We start from the raw sequence: 16,808 nt of genomic DNA on the forward strand, positions 1-16,808 counted from the left end.
AGAACTGCCAGCAGGAAAAGAGGATGTTACTTACCTGTAACTGGAGGTTCTTTGAGGTATGTGGTCCTTACGTGTATTCCATATGTGGGTGCACATACATGCCTGAGTCCAGAAGGTTTTCTTAGGAGTGTCCATTGACCAACACGTGCATCGTGCATCCCCTCGTGCACGCAGCCGAGAGTATAATAGGTTGTGTGGATCAATGCCTCTCCAGAATCCCTCTTACCATTGAGTACTCCAGTCAGCAGCAGAAGGGATGGAGGGCAGGTATTGGAATACAAATAGGGATCACATATCTCAAAGAACCTCCAATTACAGGTAAGTAACCTCCTCTCCTCTTTGAGTGATAGTCCCTATGCATATTCCACATGGCATGAGCAGTGCGAAGGCAGGTGAAAGAACATTCAGTCTTCAGTATGGCATGGCCTACAGCAGCATCTGCAGCCACTGCTAGGGCAATGGCATAGTGGAACATGAACTTGTGTACGGAGCACCAGGTTGCTGCAAGACAGATGTCTTACCACGAGACATCTGTGAGCCAGGCCGACGTGGCTGCTTGTACTTGCATAGTGTGTGCCGTGACTCCATCAGGTAGCAGTCGGTGGATTGTGTGTAGCATTCGAAGATGCACCTGGAGACCCATCTGGAGATTCATTGGGTGGAGAGGGCTTGGCAATGACCACAAATAGTTTTGTGATGTGTGAAAGGAGTGAGTCCTATGGAGATAGAATGTCAAGCACAGCAGATGTCGAGAGAGTGCAAGACCCTGTCCATATGGGAGGCGTGTGGTTTGGGGCAGAACAAAGGTAGGTGGATGCACTGATTTAGGTGGAACTCTGACACTACTTTTGGGAGGAAGTTTTATTCTGTAAGGAAATTTTATTCTTGTAGAATACGGTATAAGGGCAGTCTGCCATCATGGCTGCCAGTTCACTGACCCGTCTAGCTGAAGTGATGGCTAACAAAAATATCACCTTCATGGAGAGGTCAGAGAGGGAGCATGTTGCCAGCACCTCGAAAGGTGGCTTTGTGAGGGTGGAGAGAACGAGGTTAAGGTCCCACAGGGTATTGAGCAAACTCTTCATGAAATGGATAGTGGTAGGATGTGTAAACACAGAGGCACCGTCCATGGGGGAGGGGGAAGGGAAGAGCGAGAGGCACCGAGCGCTGCCAAATGGACTCAGACGTTTTGCGATCAAAAAGGCCAGACGTTCTGAGATCGAGAAGGTAGTAGAGGACGATAGGTATAAATATCACACTCAGTGGGTGTTGATGGCAGCGAGCCCAAAAGATGAACTGTTGCCACGTAGCTTGGTAGCTGGCCCTGGTTGATGCCCTCCTGCTTTGGTTAAGGATGTCTTGCACTGGGGTGGAGCAGGCCCTGTCTACCCTTGAGCCCCATCCAAATACCAGGTCATGAAGCGAAAAGAGCCCGGGTAGGGTGCTGAATCTGGCCCCGATCTTGTGTGAAGAGATCCGGGAGTGAGCGGAGGCGAAGTGGCATGTGAGTGGAGAGTATGAGGAGGTCCATGAACCAGAACTGGTGTGGCCACAAGGGCTACAAGTATTACAGTAGCATGGTCCCATTGGATCTTGCGTAACATTTGTGGGAGGAGGGGACTGAGGGCAAAAGGCATAGCGGAGGTCACCCATCTAGGGGAGAAGAGCGTGGCCCTGTGAATCCTCTCCTATGGCTCCCCGCAGCAATAAAGAGGCCGCTTTCGGTTAGCAAAGAGGTCCCCGTGGGATGCCCCATTTGTGGAAGAGGTATCCGAGTGGGACTTTGTGTAACTCCCACTCATGGTCAAGGTAGAGAGTCCTTCTGAGTGAGTCGGCTAAGGAATTTTTGCTACCTGGGAGGTCTGTGGCTTGGAGCATCACATGGTGTTTGATGCACCAGTTCCAAAAGTGGATGGACTCAGTGCAGAAGGTGGCCACCTGGCTTGCTGATGTACACGACTGCTGCGATGTTGTTGGGAGAGCAATTGAATGTTCCGAGACCAGATGAGAGGAAGAAATGCCTGGCACGCAAAACGGACTGCCCTCAGTTTCAGCGCATTTATGTGCATTCTGACCTCTCGTGGCATCCAACCCTCCTGGACTGTGATGGTCTAGATGGGCTCCCCAACCTACGAGGGAGGTGTCTGTTGTGATGATGGCCTGCAGGGTGGGAAGGATGAATGGGGTCCTGACCACGTCCTTGGAAGGATGAGGGAGGCCAGAACTGTTTGCAGAATAATTCTGGCCTCCAAATAGTCCTTGTTGGGTCTGTAGCTGGAGAGGAGCCACAGGTGAAGGAAACGCATGTGCAGATGTGTGTGTGGTGTGACGGAGGTATGTCCAAGGAGAGAGAGAGAGAGAGAGAGAGAGAACGAACGAGAACAGCAGACCGTGCTGTTCGGCTTGAAATGCAGGTCTGCAATTGTGGCTGTCAGAGTAGCGATCCACCAGGAGGAAGGCTCATGCCACAATGGAGCTGAGCCATGCCCCAACAAAGTGAATCTTCTGTGTAGATAGGAGCACTGACTTGTCCTTGTTGATGCAAATACCTAGAGATGTGAGGAGAGTGCAAAGAGCGAGGATGGTGGAGGTGAGTTCTTGGGATAGTGCAACAAGGAGCCAGTTGCCCAGGTAGGAGTATACCGAGAAGCCGAGGCAGCATATTTGTGCTGCTATGATGGCAAAGACTTTCACTAAGACTCATGGACCCGTTGCTATGACGAAAGGGAGGACTTGAAATGGGTAGTGGTGGTGTCCTAGCTGGAAATGGAGAAATTTCTGGTGGGCCGGATGAATGTCGATGTGGAAGTAGGCATCCATGCCAAGAGCCACAAAACAGGCCCGGTGGGGGGGAGAGAGGATAATCGATACCAATGTTACCATATGGAATTTGGATTTCCTGATTAAGGTATTTAGTTGCTGAAGGTTAAGAATGGGACAGCGCCCATTTGATATGGAATCACTGAGAGACTGGCCCATATGTTATTTCATGGAGTCACCTTTCAAAGTACTTCTCTACCTTAAGAATGATTATTCCTTAACCTAAGTAGTTCATATGACAACAATCCAACAAAGGTAAGTGTTTTTCACTTTTGACATTTAGATTATGATACATGCATCACTATCTACAGAAGACCTCAACACTGAATTTTTCACTTGCAGATCTGTATTGGCCTGATAATAGCCGGTAAAAACTCTACACACTCATGAAAGATAAACAGAACTATTTTTGGCCAGGATGGGCTTTAGTTAAGCTGCGGTTGCTATGGGGATGCACAAAAAGCCACCACAGTTCAATTCAAAAGCTGCCAGTTTAATGGCATTGGTCAGCTTTTCCAAGCTTGGACTCCTAAATGGTTTGAGTTTACATTGTCTAGAACGCTCTTGGAAGCAAATCCTCAAAGGGAAAGGACCCCCACTAAGCAAGCACTATGGAGCAGAGCCAATGCAGGGTAATGGCACCAACAAGACCCACCAGAAGCACAGCAGGCTTGTAACATAAAAAAGTAGGAAAGGAAAATGAATGGCCCAAATGAAGCACAATGGAACATCTCAATGAGGTTGAGTTTAAGTCTCATGAGTATGTCCCCTTCTGAACAAACTCACCTTCACCCACTGGCCTGGTTTAACATCTTTCAAAACCAATGTCAGCTCTGGCTTGTCCATCAACACTTGCATTTTGGCACAGCTGGGGTCATCGCTTGTACAAATACTAATAGGGACCATCCACAGAGGACAGTCCTCCCCTAAACAAGAAAAAGGAAAAAATGAAGCCTGAGGGAAGAAGGTAGCAGACACTACCCAACAAGGAGGTTCAGCCTGATGTTCCAGCAGGTTTCAGTGGCCAATTCAACTCAACAGTTAAAAGTCAGCTTATTCTGACAGTCAGGAAAATGGCAAAGACTCAGAGAAAAGGATGATTTTAGAATCTGACAACTGGAGTCCATATATCACTTCTGAAATAAAACATTCTAATTTCTGTACATGTAGTAGCTAAGCAGCATTAGCATCTACTTAAATTATAAATGACAAGCTTGTGCTTGCTCTTATACATGGAGAATTTACTCAGTTACTGAGGCTCACAAGATGAGCTCTCTGAGGGTGACTTCACTACCCGCCAGATCGGCAGGCAGCGATTGATCCAGCTGGGATTGATTTATCACATCTAGTCTAGATGTGATAAATCGATCCCTGAGCGCTCTCCCATTGACTTCTGTATCCAGCTCTGCGAGAGGCATAGGCGGAGCCAACGAGGCAGTAAGTCGATCTAAGTATGTTGACTTCAGCTACATTATTCACGTAAAAAGAAAAGGAGTACTTGTGGCACCTTAGAGACTAACAAATGTATTAGAGCATAAGCTTTCGTGAGCTACAGCTCACTTCATCTGATGCTTTATTATTATTATTATGAAGTGAGCTGTAGCTCACGAAAGCTTATGCTCTAATACATTTGTTAGTCTCTAAGGTGCCACAAGTACTCCTTTTCTTTTTGTGAATACAGACTAACACGGCTGCTACTCTGAAACCTGTCATTATTCACGTAGTTGAAGTTGCGTAACTTAGATCAATCCTCCCCCCCCCCCCCCCGTAGACCAGGACTAAGATGGCAGTCAAGGCCCTAGATTGGATATTGAACAAAGGTTTAAACAAACATCTTAATATGCTAATATAAAAGCATTTTACAGGTAAAAGTCTCTCCTCAATACATGTGATAATGACATGCAGGCTCAGGATACGTCTAAACTGCTGAGGAAAAACTCACAGAGCCGAGTCTTAGAGCCTGGGTCGACTGACTCAGGCTCGTGGAGCTCAGGCTTGGGGCTAAACACAGCAGTGTTGACATTTGGACTCTGTGCCCTTCCCTGCCCTAGGTTTCAGATCCTTGGCTTCAGCCCAAGCCCAAACGTCTACAGTTATTTTTAATCCCACACCCTGTGAGGCCGAGTCAATCGACCTGGGCTCAGTTTTTCTTTGCAAAATAGGACATACTCTAAAAATGCAAAAGCACCCAGGGCTTAGCTTAACTTTGGGTTTTAACAAGTATTTAAAAAAAATCTAAATCCTAAAAGGGCACCTGCCTGTGCAATCAGACAGTGCAAGAGTTGAGTTTCACGGAAGTGCTGGCGTGGCATACAATATGATGCATGGCTCGACTCCTGCTATTAGCCTTCATCTTACCGCTATATGGTCCACTGGCACAGAACTTCTTCTGGACTAACTTCAGAATTTTGTCCTCTTCTTGCTAAAAATGGAAAATAAATGCTAGAGTAGTATCGATTTCAAAAACTTCCAAGATGGAAGAACATTCTCATGAAAACACAGAATAACTGAAAAATGTTTTTTCCAATTCCCCTGCTCCCACGGCTCAATCACTTGGGGCAGAGGGGTGGTGGGTTTTTTTTTTTTTTACACTAGTAAGCAACACAACTGGAAATGGATACTAGGGTATCAATCACTCGATTCAGAACAGAGTCCCAGCACATTTAAAGATCCATAGAATTTAAGGCCAGAAGTGACTTCTAGATCATCTAGTCTGACCCTCTGCATAGCACAGGCCCATAAATTTTACCCAGTTACCCCTATATTAAGCACAATAACTTGTGTGTGGCTAAAGCATATCTTCTAAAAAGGCATCCAGTCTACAAATCAAGACTCCAAGAGATTGAGAATCTGCTACTTCCCCCTTGGTAGTTTGTTCCAAAGGTTAATACTGCATGCAGTATTCCTGTATTGGTCTCCCCAGTGTTCTATAGAGCTAAAATCATCTCCCTACTCTTAACTCACTACTTCCCTGTTTGTACATCCAAGGATAGCGTTAGCTCTTTTTGCCATAGCCATCACACTGGGAGATCATTCTGAGTAGCTTGTCCGTTATGACCTCTAAATCACTGCTTTCCAGGATGCAGTCCCCCATTCCATAGGTATGCCTTGCATTCCTTGTTCCTAGAAGTATAATTCTGCATTTGGCTATATTAAAATGCATTTTTATTGGAACATGCTCAGCTTACCAAGCCATCCAGTATCCCTCAGTATCACTGTCCTGTTGTCATACGTTATCATTCCGCTAATCTTTGGGTTAGCCGCAAATTTTATCATCAGTGATTTTACATTTACTTCCAGAGCATTGATGAACATGTTGAACCGTGGTGAGCCTCGTGCCAATCCCTGCAGAACCCTACTGGAAACGCCCCTAATTTGATTATTATTCCCCAAAATGATGAATGGAGATTTCAGCTCCATTATCAAGAGTGGCCTCCAGTTGTCACTAAGGTACGAGTTCCTCATCTGAAGTCCCAGCCTGTCCCATAACTGCAGGCACAGAGAATCAAAGCAGCTGAAATTCAAACACGTCCTCAATCTATACCAATGCTGAAAGTCTAATGGAAGTACAATAGGGTCGTTCTTCAGAGGTTCACCTACTCCAAGTCTGAAAAAATGTAACCGTGGCAGTTGTCTACAGTGCAGAAAAGCACTGTTATCCAATACATTCTAGAAACCAATAGATAAAAAAATTCAAACAAGTGATAGGAAGAAGCCCATATATTTTCATCCCTGGTATAGTACGTTTCTGTAAAGCTATTCAAGTGTAAAAACAAGACACAAAAGGAAAAAAATAGGCAAAGAAAAAAAATGTTCATTTTAGGAAAATTAGATGCAAGAGAATCCCAACTACAGCAGTGGTGATAACTGCCAAGTCAGAAAAGTGAAACAGGTATTTGGTGCCTGGAAGGTCTAATCTAAAAATGATAGAATCAGGAAGTAATTTCCTGCTTCTTGTAGTTAACAGGAACAAGAGCATTCATATCATCAGGAGATTGCATGTTACAGCAGTGCTGGGCTAAGGTCAAAGGCTTTGGAAGAAAAAATATCATTTACATGCAATGACATTTTACAGATGAACTCCTAGAATAGAGAGGTAATAAAAAAATACTAATAAAGAGTAGAAGCAATGACAGCTTTGCCACAGTCTGAAGGGAAATGGGGCTTCCAATGGTTTGAAGGGTTGACAAATTGATTATATAGCACAAATCTTGGAGATTAAATGCTCATAAAAATACACTCAAAAGGGCAATCAAAGGCTCTTCAATTAAGGCAGGAAGTGGTCCATCAGCATAGCTACTGAAGGAGAACTTCTCTACTGGAGCTTGGGCACATTAGCTACGCAGTGCTGGTCCTCAAAGCCTGCCCGAGTCAGGCAACTTTGTCAGGAAGTATGTTTCCCAAGTTAACACATGCCAGCTTTGCCAAGTTTTTAGGGATCCTCATTCAGCACTGGGATGACTCGAGACAGGTTATTCATTCATCCTTTTTTTTTTTTTTTGAAAGTTGCTTTGCCACTTTTGCTTCAGAGTGGAGAATTGTGTTCAAGCTTATAGGAAGCACGAAGAAAGAAGCCAGGGATGACTCTCAATGATTTAAAGTGTGATGGAATGGCTATACATAGCACTTTAAAAGGGAGAATTATCATTGGGGAAAACAGTGTCCAACCAAAGTAAAGTCCACCCTTTTCCATTTAAATGTGCTTCTAAACCTGAAAGTATAGGGCTTGAAAAGTACAGTAGGTTAAAGCTCCAATAATCAGAATTCAAGTAGAGGAGGTGACAGAAGCACCTATAGTAAACGTTCCTCAAGATGTTATGGTCCACTATGGTTGAAGAACAAGCTGGCTACATGTTTGCAATGCAACATGGCACCAAGAAAGGCAAATACAACTTTGGTCAACGTTAGTAGAGGCATCTATAAAATCATGAATGGTATGGAGAAAGTGAATAGGGAAGTGATATTTACCCCTTCACATAACACAAGAACTTGGGAGTGTCTCCTGATGAAATTAATAGGCAGCTGGTTTAAAACAAAAGGAAGTACTTCACACACTGCACAATCAACCTATGGAACTCATTGCCAAGAGATGTTGTGAAGGCCAAAAGTATAATTGGGTTCAAAAAAGAAAGAATTAGATAACTTCCTGGAGGACAGTTCCATCAATGGCTATTAGCCAAGATGGTTAGGGATGCAATCCATGCTCTGGGTATCCTTAAACCTCCAACTGCTAGAAGATGGGACTGGACAACGGGAGTGGATCATTTGAACTTGCCCTGTTTTGTTCATTCCCTCTGAAGTATCTGGCACTGGCCACTGTCAGAAGACAGAATACTGGGCTAGATGGACCTGACCCAGTGTGGTCATTCTTATGCTCATCACATCAGAGTACAGTAGAAGATAGTGGTCTATGAAGTGCTAGTGAGACCTAGCATATTGTATTAAGTCTTAAGTGCCTCAGCCCCAGAAGATTTTAAGAGAAAAAGGAAAAATTATTAGTGGTGATAGAAACATTAGCTTATAAAAAGTGATTAAGTGACTAAGCAACTACTAACGACAGGGAGATGAGAATCATCCAACAAGTATTTGAAACGTGTAACATCAGTGATGGAAAGACACTGTATAGGATGATATGAACTAAAAGTAAGGGGAGGACATTAAAAAGGGGGACACTTACTGAAAGCAAGATTATTAAACTGGAGAACAGTTTCCAAGGAAAGTGGTAGAAGCCCTTCTACTTAAGATACTTGGTCCAGTCTAATTTTAAGTTATGAATATACAGTAATCCTCTCCTAACAGTGTGATGCATCTAACTTTTATGAAAAAGAAAAGGAGTACTTGTGGCACCTTAGAGACTAACAAATTTATTAGAGCATAAGCTTTCGTGAGCTACTGTTTTTTCCACCAAATGCATCCGATGAAGTGAGCTGTAGCTCACGAAAGCTTATGCTCTAATAAATTTGTTAGTCTCTAAGGTGCCACAAGTACTCCTTTTCTTTTTGAGAATACAGACTAACACGGCTGCTACTCTGAAACCTAACTTTTATGATGCACTTGTTCAGAGGATAATTTGCCAATTTTACTGCCCCATTATAACATTGTTAATGAATATTAGCTATGATGAACTAGAGAGAATTAGAGGTCAAGAGACCAATTTATATGCAGTGTTTCAACATTTTAATTTCAAACACCACATATCTCAGCTCCTTATTCCTGCAGGTGTCTGCGACAGTCTCTCTCTGAATCTCTGAACGACACTGAGAAAAACAGCAAACTGAAAATTGGCCACCAGAGACCATAAAAGACTTCAGAACAATTGAGGGCAGCTCAGTCTTCTGGCTGTAACATTTCAGAACCAGGAAGTCTATCATGGCAGTTCATTAAACTCTTTCAGGAATTCTTTCCCAATCTCAAATTTTAGCACCTGCATTAACCAATTCTCCTTGTTAATCCCAGAGGGCACAGACAATTTCAAGTAAATTGGAGTAATGTCAGTAAAGCTTCTAAATCCCTGTCTATAAACCTGGATGGTATGTTTCCTTTGAGAAACCTGAGCTAATATGGCCCTTCACGTCATTCATTCAGCCACAGGATTGCTGGATTCACGGTGAATTTACTTTGATTTTCACTCAGAAAGTGATTTACTAATGGATCGCAGCTACCTTTGTCATACACTATGAGGATCCTAGGGATTGTTGCCCACTAGCAAGACTGGCCATGCATCTTAATCCCCAGCTGATTCATTAACACAAGGAAGATTGATAGGGCCAATCTCCTAAAGTCATTGTAATTAAACTGGAATGAGAAATGAGTCATGCCAGGTATTCTCTCCCCTATACATAATGCACACTCAGAACAAAAAGGATACTTAACATCTAAGCTCCAAGCACATGAGCTGGACGCATCAGGGGAATGAACTCCATACCACTATGAATAGCATTCCCCAAGGAAAGTGATAGAAGCTCCTCAACTTTAAGATACTTTGTCCAGTCTAATTTTAAATTATGAAGAATATACAATAATCCCCCCACAACAGTATGATAGCACCCAACTTTTATGTTCAATCTAACAGCATTCTCCCTCCCTTCAGGAGCAGATTTTGTCACTGAACAAAAGCAAGTCACTGCACTGCCTCCTGATCAAACAGAAGAAGAAAGTTCTGAAATGACTGGATACTATTAAAAAGTGATCCAGGACACTTAAGTAAGGTAGTGTTTTGTTCTGAAGTGCAGAGGAACATTTAGTGTAACTGGAATTTCAAAGCCTCTAATGATGTTCTGTTTTTATCATCACAATTTACCTGCTCTGCTTCCACATAAATAAGTGGGAATCCCATTTGTTTGGTCCATGTATTCATTACAGCAGCTATCGGTTTACCACTGGCTTTCTCCAGGCTCTCCCAAAGGTCCTCTGTAGAAGAAAAATCATCAGTCTAAGGGTTCCCAAATTCCCCCCCCCTCCCCAAACACACACAAAAAAGTAAATCTAAACACACATTAAACACTGTAAAGGCCACTATACTGGCACCATCAGGAGTCTAATTTATGTCATTTTATTTATTCTTATTGTCACAAATATACCTAATCAGAAGCTAAAGATGCCTCCCTCTGCGATTTTATGCTCCATTTTTGTAAAGTTACACTATAACAGAGATCATGCAGTTAGAAGCAGCAGTAGTTTAAACCTCCCATGGAAAACGTCAACCTCTTCATTAGGATTCCAAAGAGTATCATTTGTAATGCATTGTTATCAAAAGATCTGGAGTAAGTAATAAAACATTCAGAACTGTACCAGGCTTCAAAAACAACTGCTCTCTTCTCTACATACTTTCACATATTATGCCCAGGAGCATTACTGAACATCTGGATCACTTATACCTAAGTGACATAGAGAGCCCCTTATTCCACTTCAGAATTTTAACTTTGATACACAGTAAATCGCCATGTGAAATAAGTGCCAAGATACACTGGACACAACCTCATTTGATCCGTTTAATCCTACATGTGATCAGTTCTGCAAACGGAAATTTGCAGAAGCCTTAATGGCCAATTATCAACTTACTCTGAAAAACCAACCACTCATTAGAAAAAAGCCTCAAGGGCAAAAATTCTGAATTAGACTACTGCACTGGCAGCTTTACTGGGGTAAAAACAGCTCTTTCAGATCATTGTGCCTGTGTACTCCGGAGTTCAGAGAAACGGATTGGGAGAAAGCCAAGAGTATATTGGGTTCTAATCCAGGCTGAGCTACTGACTCATTGCATGACCTCAAGTGCAAGTCTATTGACTTCCTTGCATCTCAGTCAACTCAGCAGGGAAACTGGGTATTTTAGAAACCCAAGATATCGCTGAAAATTTAATTCCCCAGAGTTGAGCTTTCCTGGATAAAGTACAAGAAAAGCTGCTGATTACCTGTAGCTGCATTCCTCTGCTGGAACCTGGTTAAGTACAAATGCATTCCTTTCCGAAAATCCTAGAAACATACAATTAAACATGTAATTGCACCAGAAAAGAGGTTCTTACTTGCCTTCCAGTGCAGTGCATTTACTTCCATACACCAGTCAATGATCCATAGCACCGGTTTTACTTATCTGCCACTCCCCTAGGTTATGACATTAGGCACCAAAATGGCTTTGTAGCATTGTTGGTAGGTGGCCTTCAAGCTTCAAATGCATTTGGAACTTTTAAACAATCATGTTTCTTATTGTCCAAATAGCTTACTTCCCCCTTGAATTTATTCAGGGTGTTTACATTTCCTCTTGAAGTGTAGTTATGACTCCCCAAAACTGAGTGGGAGAATTAGTGTTCAGCAATATAAATGTTCAGCAACCAGAAATCACAAACATACATGTTTTTAACTGTTCAACAAGAGTTTTTACGAACAATAGCATTGTGTTTTTTTTACCTCATCTCCAATGTAGTCATGTAACATTCGGATTACAGATGCTCCTTTGCTATAAGAAATAGCATCAAATATTTCGTCTACTTCAGATGGGTGGCCCACGCTGACCTGGGGTTCACAGTTCAATGTGTAGTTAGAACAAGCAACATCTTATCTGCAACTCCAGTTCAAATGAACAGAACAAAAAAGTCTCAATAGCCAATGCTAAAACTATATTCTTATTTCATACTTCAGCTCCAGAGGAGGTTCATGTAGCCTATCTCCACGTCTGAATCTCTTACTAAGCCTAACTAACATGCCTCTTCAACTAGATACGTTCAGAGATGGCGGTGTTAGGATTCATTTATAGGTTGATAATCTTGTGCTTAGGTTCCAGCCCCCAATAAATAGGTCTGAAGGTCTTGTCCCAGTCCTTTGTGGCCCATGATCTACACTCAAACACTCACACTTTGACTTGACTAAATTTGGTTGAGCTCAAAGTAAAAAAAATAATATAATGAAAACTGGTTACTGATGAGGCAATGAGAAAAGTAAACTTCTAAGAATACCAGCACTGTACCTGCCTGTGGGTGACATCTATAAGTATCCAAAATTCCCTGTTACGCAAAGCAGGATCATGCCCCCGATATCTATTACATTAAGAATTTGCTTGATTATCTGAAAGCTTGACTGAACATATTAAATCCCTGTCACATTTATATAATGGAGGCTAGACTCTAAATATAGATGAATAGATCCAACAGCTACCACCTCACCTGTACAAATACTAAGCAGATGAGCAGCCTAATTTTCAAAGTTTTAAATGACATTTTATGCACATTTTTAGGTTAAGGTGCCAGACTGACAGCCCAGAAGACTTGCATTCTTATTTATTCACAGAACAGGTACAGCACAAGCAGCGGCAACATGAGTTTCCTCATATTGTCCTGTTAATGGGCCTCAAATTCTGAACCAGAGTGACCACCTCTAAGGATCACAGGGAAGTTATTGCCCTCTGATCTATCCTTCCCTCATTGCTAAGACTCAAAGATGCCAATTAGTGGTGGTTGCTTCTAATGTGGGCAAGTATTGACTAGGAACTGGACTGAGACCCAACAACTCATTTCACTGTTGTCAGAGGAAAAACCATGTGTTTTGGTCACTAGTTTGCCAGCTCAAGTCAGTAGAGATGAAAGGGTCTTTAAACCATTACCAATTGCTTGAGCTTTCAGATCTCCCTTAAGTACTACTTTTACTAGAAGAGGCCTTCCTATTTTAACAGAAAATCTACTAGATGCAAACACAATTTGAGATTTTGCTTTGCATTGTGAATGCCTGCACACTTCCCTCCTTTCTAGCTATCAGTGGAAGGTTTCTACCAAGAATTCCTAGTTGAACTGAAAGAGAGACAAATAACGACAGTAGCAGGGAGTTACAGCTCACTTCAATAGGATGACTGTTGTCTAAGGCATCAAGTTCTTGAGCTCGTGTGTAATCAGCAGAAACAAACTGAGTCCAGATATCATATTCTGGGAAGCAGTGGTCTACACAGAGATACTCAATCCAGGAGGCAAAGCCTTCATTCAGCCAGAGGTGGGTCCACCATTCCTGGAAGGAAAAGAGTATTTGAATATAAAATGCTTTATTTCTCTAGTTTCACTTATTTTAACTCTTCCTACTCACTCAACTAAAAAGTCTACATTACAGACTATAACCTACTAACGGCCCAGTTAACCGCAAATCAGAGAGAAAGGTCTACTGAGCTGGTGTCTGAATTCCACAATATGGAGAAGTCAAATTCAGGAAGTGGAATAGAACACACAGCAGACTGGTTACACAAAAGTATCCCCTTTAGCCTTAGAACAGCTTGTGGACTGAACTGAACCCAGTGCAGAATGGCCTATCTAGCAACTATTTGCTAGGTGAGATGTGCTTCCAAGAACTCAAAACGGAGAGGGCAAACCTGCAGATGGTACAAAAGAAATTGCTGTACAAGCTGCACATGAGGCTGGATTTGAACACAGAGCGAACATTACAGGAAGCTGACAAGGAAAGACCAGATTGGGGAAGCTGTCTGTGGAAGGCCACAGTTCAACAAAGTAGCCAAATCCTGGGAAAGGCCTCCATCAATCACAGCTGCACAGGGATTTTTGTATTAACGTCCTTACAGGTAATGGAAAAGGAGTTTGGATACCTGAGGGAGAAAGAATACTGTTGTAAACAGATACTGAAAACCTGAAATCTAGTAATGCTTTTTTTGAAAAAGGAAGTTAAAGTAATTTCTGGATTATACCTGTCCAAGACTCAGTCACTGACAATTTTTGCAGGTATACAATTATATGTGCTATATTTTAAATGCATGTTCCTTCCCCATCCCTGGCTAAGAGAGAGAATGCCTACTGTACTTAGGGAGATAAGGAAACTGACTACATGTGAAACTGAAAAAAAAAAAATAGAGGAAAAGACTTTCCCATCCTCTTATTTCTTTCAGATATAGTACTCTTACTTATAAAACATTGGTAGGTAAATTCACATATGTTTGATTAAGTTGCCATGTCTATTTAAGGAGAAGAAAAGTGCAGCAGTCAACCCGATAGAAATTCAGCCACACAGCAATTCTACTTTCCAGTTAAGAATGAAACATCACAGAGGGAATTTGATAAGAAATAATTTTACTGACATTCTACACAGATAAGTCCAACATTATTTATTTTTAGAGTGGAGACTGTCCAATTTTCATTATAATTTTGATTAAATCTGTTTTCAAGACAAAGTTCCAGAGCTTAAATGTAGTACTGGTGCCAAAGGATTAATGCAACTGTGAAAAATGAAAGACATTCAACTTTACTTTCAAACTCCCCACAAGTCAGGTTTTTTCTGTATTAATTTAATAAAGTATAAGTGGCTATCAGTAGTCACATACTAAGTGCAACAAGCTGCCAGCCTACCCCAGTGAAAACTAAAGACCAGGGTGGGGAGATGAGACTCCAGTCTTGTTGCTCAGGCATCCATTTATTTCCCAGAACTATTTTGATTCCAATTAGTTTAACATCTTCAGTGTTAAAGAGCTGGCATTTGAGGGCTGTGCTATCTGGTAAGATCCAACATTGGCACATTGTAACCACGATGTAACTGACGCTTCCTGCAGTGATAGTATCTTTGTTCCCTGGGTGCAACAAGCTACCCGAAATGGGAAAGTGGAAGACTTTCACTTCACAAAAAAAATCCTATTTCAAATACAAAAAATTTGAAAATACGAAAATTAAAAGAAAAAACTTTATGAATGGCACAAAGCTTCAAAAGGGAAAGAAAATGTAAAACTTTATCAAAGCAGGCAAGCCCTTATAAGACAAGTAATATTGCTTTGTTAAATGCCTTACTGTAGTAGTTCTCAAGCTGTGGTTAGACCACTGATGGTCTGTGAGCCACCGGTGTCCCAAAAGCACTTGCTAGTGATCCACAAAGAGCTGGTTGATCACACAATGCCGGCTCTCTTAATTTCCAGCTGTCCAACTGCATTAAAAGCTATAAATACATTAAATACTATCCTAATACAGTAAAGACCCGTTCACGCGCGGATGTTGGGAGTCAAGCCGTCATGACCGTGTGTTAACGGACCGCAGGCTAAGAGGGCCATGCTGAAAAAAAGTGTCTATGATTCACTTAGAAAAAAATGCCATTATTTTCTGCACTTTCTGGCTCACTTTTTTTTCCCTCTCTTACGAAGTCTGTCATTCGCCGCAGATAAATGATTTTGATATTTTCCACATTTTGCCTCTCCATAAATCTTACAACAGTTTTTACAGTACTAAGAGCTTCTGTGGGAGAAACGCTGACCTTTTCAACGACATCCTCACCATCACTTTCACAGCCCGACATAGCCTCGCAGCCCGTTAATATTTCTTCCTCGGACAGAAAATCTGAAGTCGGGCAATCTTCATCCATCTCCAGCCACTCAGTAATGATTTCCAGCAATGGATTCAAACTAAAATCTTTTATCATTTGAAAAAGAAGTTTACATTTATCTTTTTATCTGTGTGCGTGTTCATAGGACGTCTTCTTCCGAAAATTCTTCAAAGTCTGGCTCTGAATCAGTCCCACTGCTGGAGTTTTCCGAGTCTGAGCTGTCTTTGACAGAAAAGGCATCACCGAGAGCCTTCACCCAGCAGTTTTCAATGGACTTCCGTTTTACTCCATCCCAAGCTTTAACTAAATAAATAATTTTTCATGTTTAACTGTTTCAGGAATTCGGAAATGCCTGAAGATGTGCATGACATGATCACCGACATCAGGCTCCTGTCGATAATTGTTTTTAAAATTCTGAATAATGCCCTGGTCTAAAAGTTGACTTTTTGATGTTGTGTTGAATGGTAGGTATAGCACTCGAATTTTTGCATCGCTCGATACCAGTGATTCGGCTGGAGAATGGGCTGGACAATTGTCAAGTAGCAGAAGTGCTTTGGCTTCGAGTTTCTTCGACCGCAGATGCTTACAAACAGCTGGAACAAAGTGGTTGTGGAACCAGTTGTTGAAAATGTGTCTTGTCATCCAAGCATTTTTGCTGTTAGCATATACTACTAGCAGTTTGGCTCTATTGAGGGATTAAAGCAGCGAGGGTTATGGCCAACGAGAAGAGGGGCAAGCTTATGGCTGCCCATCTTATTACTAAAAAAAGAAAAGTCACTATCTTTTTAAATCCAGCTGTTTTCCGTCTCTCATAATTAAAGGCTAAAGTCTTATCAGGTAGCAGTTTTCAAAATAAAGCTGTTTCATCACAATTATAAAATTGTTCTTCGCGGTAGTCTTCATTTTGTAAAAGAGATTTTAACTCAGCAGGAAACGCGTACGCGGCCGATTCATCGGCTTTCTCCAGAAATCGATACCTGTGCTATTGCCATGATGCTTTTTAAAAAGACTTATAAACCCCTTGCTGGCTTGGAATGATTCATCCCCCATTAAATTTCCAAATTTTGTCGCTTGGGCTTGAAGCATTGGCCCACTTAGCAGCATTCCTTTCAGCCTTTCCCGAGCAAACCCCGTGCGCGTGGCATTGTCTATTGTGGGTTTTACTGAATAGCGCACACATTTTCACTTAAGCCCTGAGGCAG

At 42.0% G+C, this 16,808-nt stretch overlaps 1 protein-coding gene across 1 annotated transcript in view; it reads right to left on the bottom strand.

Annotated features, from left to right (window-relative positions):
- NPEPPS (aminopeptidase puromycin sensitive) overlaps positions 1–16,808 on the bottom strand; it is a 66,133-nt gene that overhangs the window by 11,332 nt on the left and 37,993 nt on the right. The window contains exons 10-15 of the mRNA XM_038385387.2: positions 13,144–13,308; positions 11,725–11,829; positions 11,232–11,292; positions 10,121–10,230; positions 5,179–5,242; positions 3,607–3,746 (exon numbers count right to left, since the gene is read on the bottom strand). Coding sequence (XP_038241315.1) covers positions 3,607–3,746; positions 5,179–5,242; positions 10,121–10,230; positions 11,232–11,292; positions 11,725–11,829; positions 13,144–13,308 — 645 coding nt within the window. The remainder of the gene's footprint in view (positions 1–3,606; positions 3,747–5,178; positions 5,243–10,120; positions 10,231–11,231; positions 11,293–11,724; positions 11,830–13,143; positions 13,309–16,808) is intronic.

The sequence above is a fragment of the Dermochelys coriacea genome, chromosome 27 (assembly GCF_009764565.3).
Source record: "Dermochelys coriacea isolate rDerCor1 chromosome 27, rDerCor1.pri.v4, whole genome shotgun sequence".
Classification (NCBI taxonomy): Eukaryota; Metazoa; Chordata; order Testudines; family Dermochelyidae; genus Dermochelys; species Dermochelys coriacea.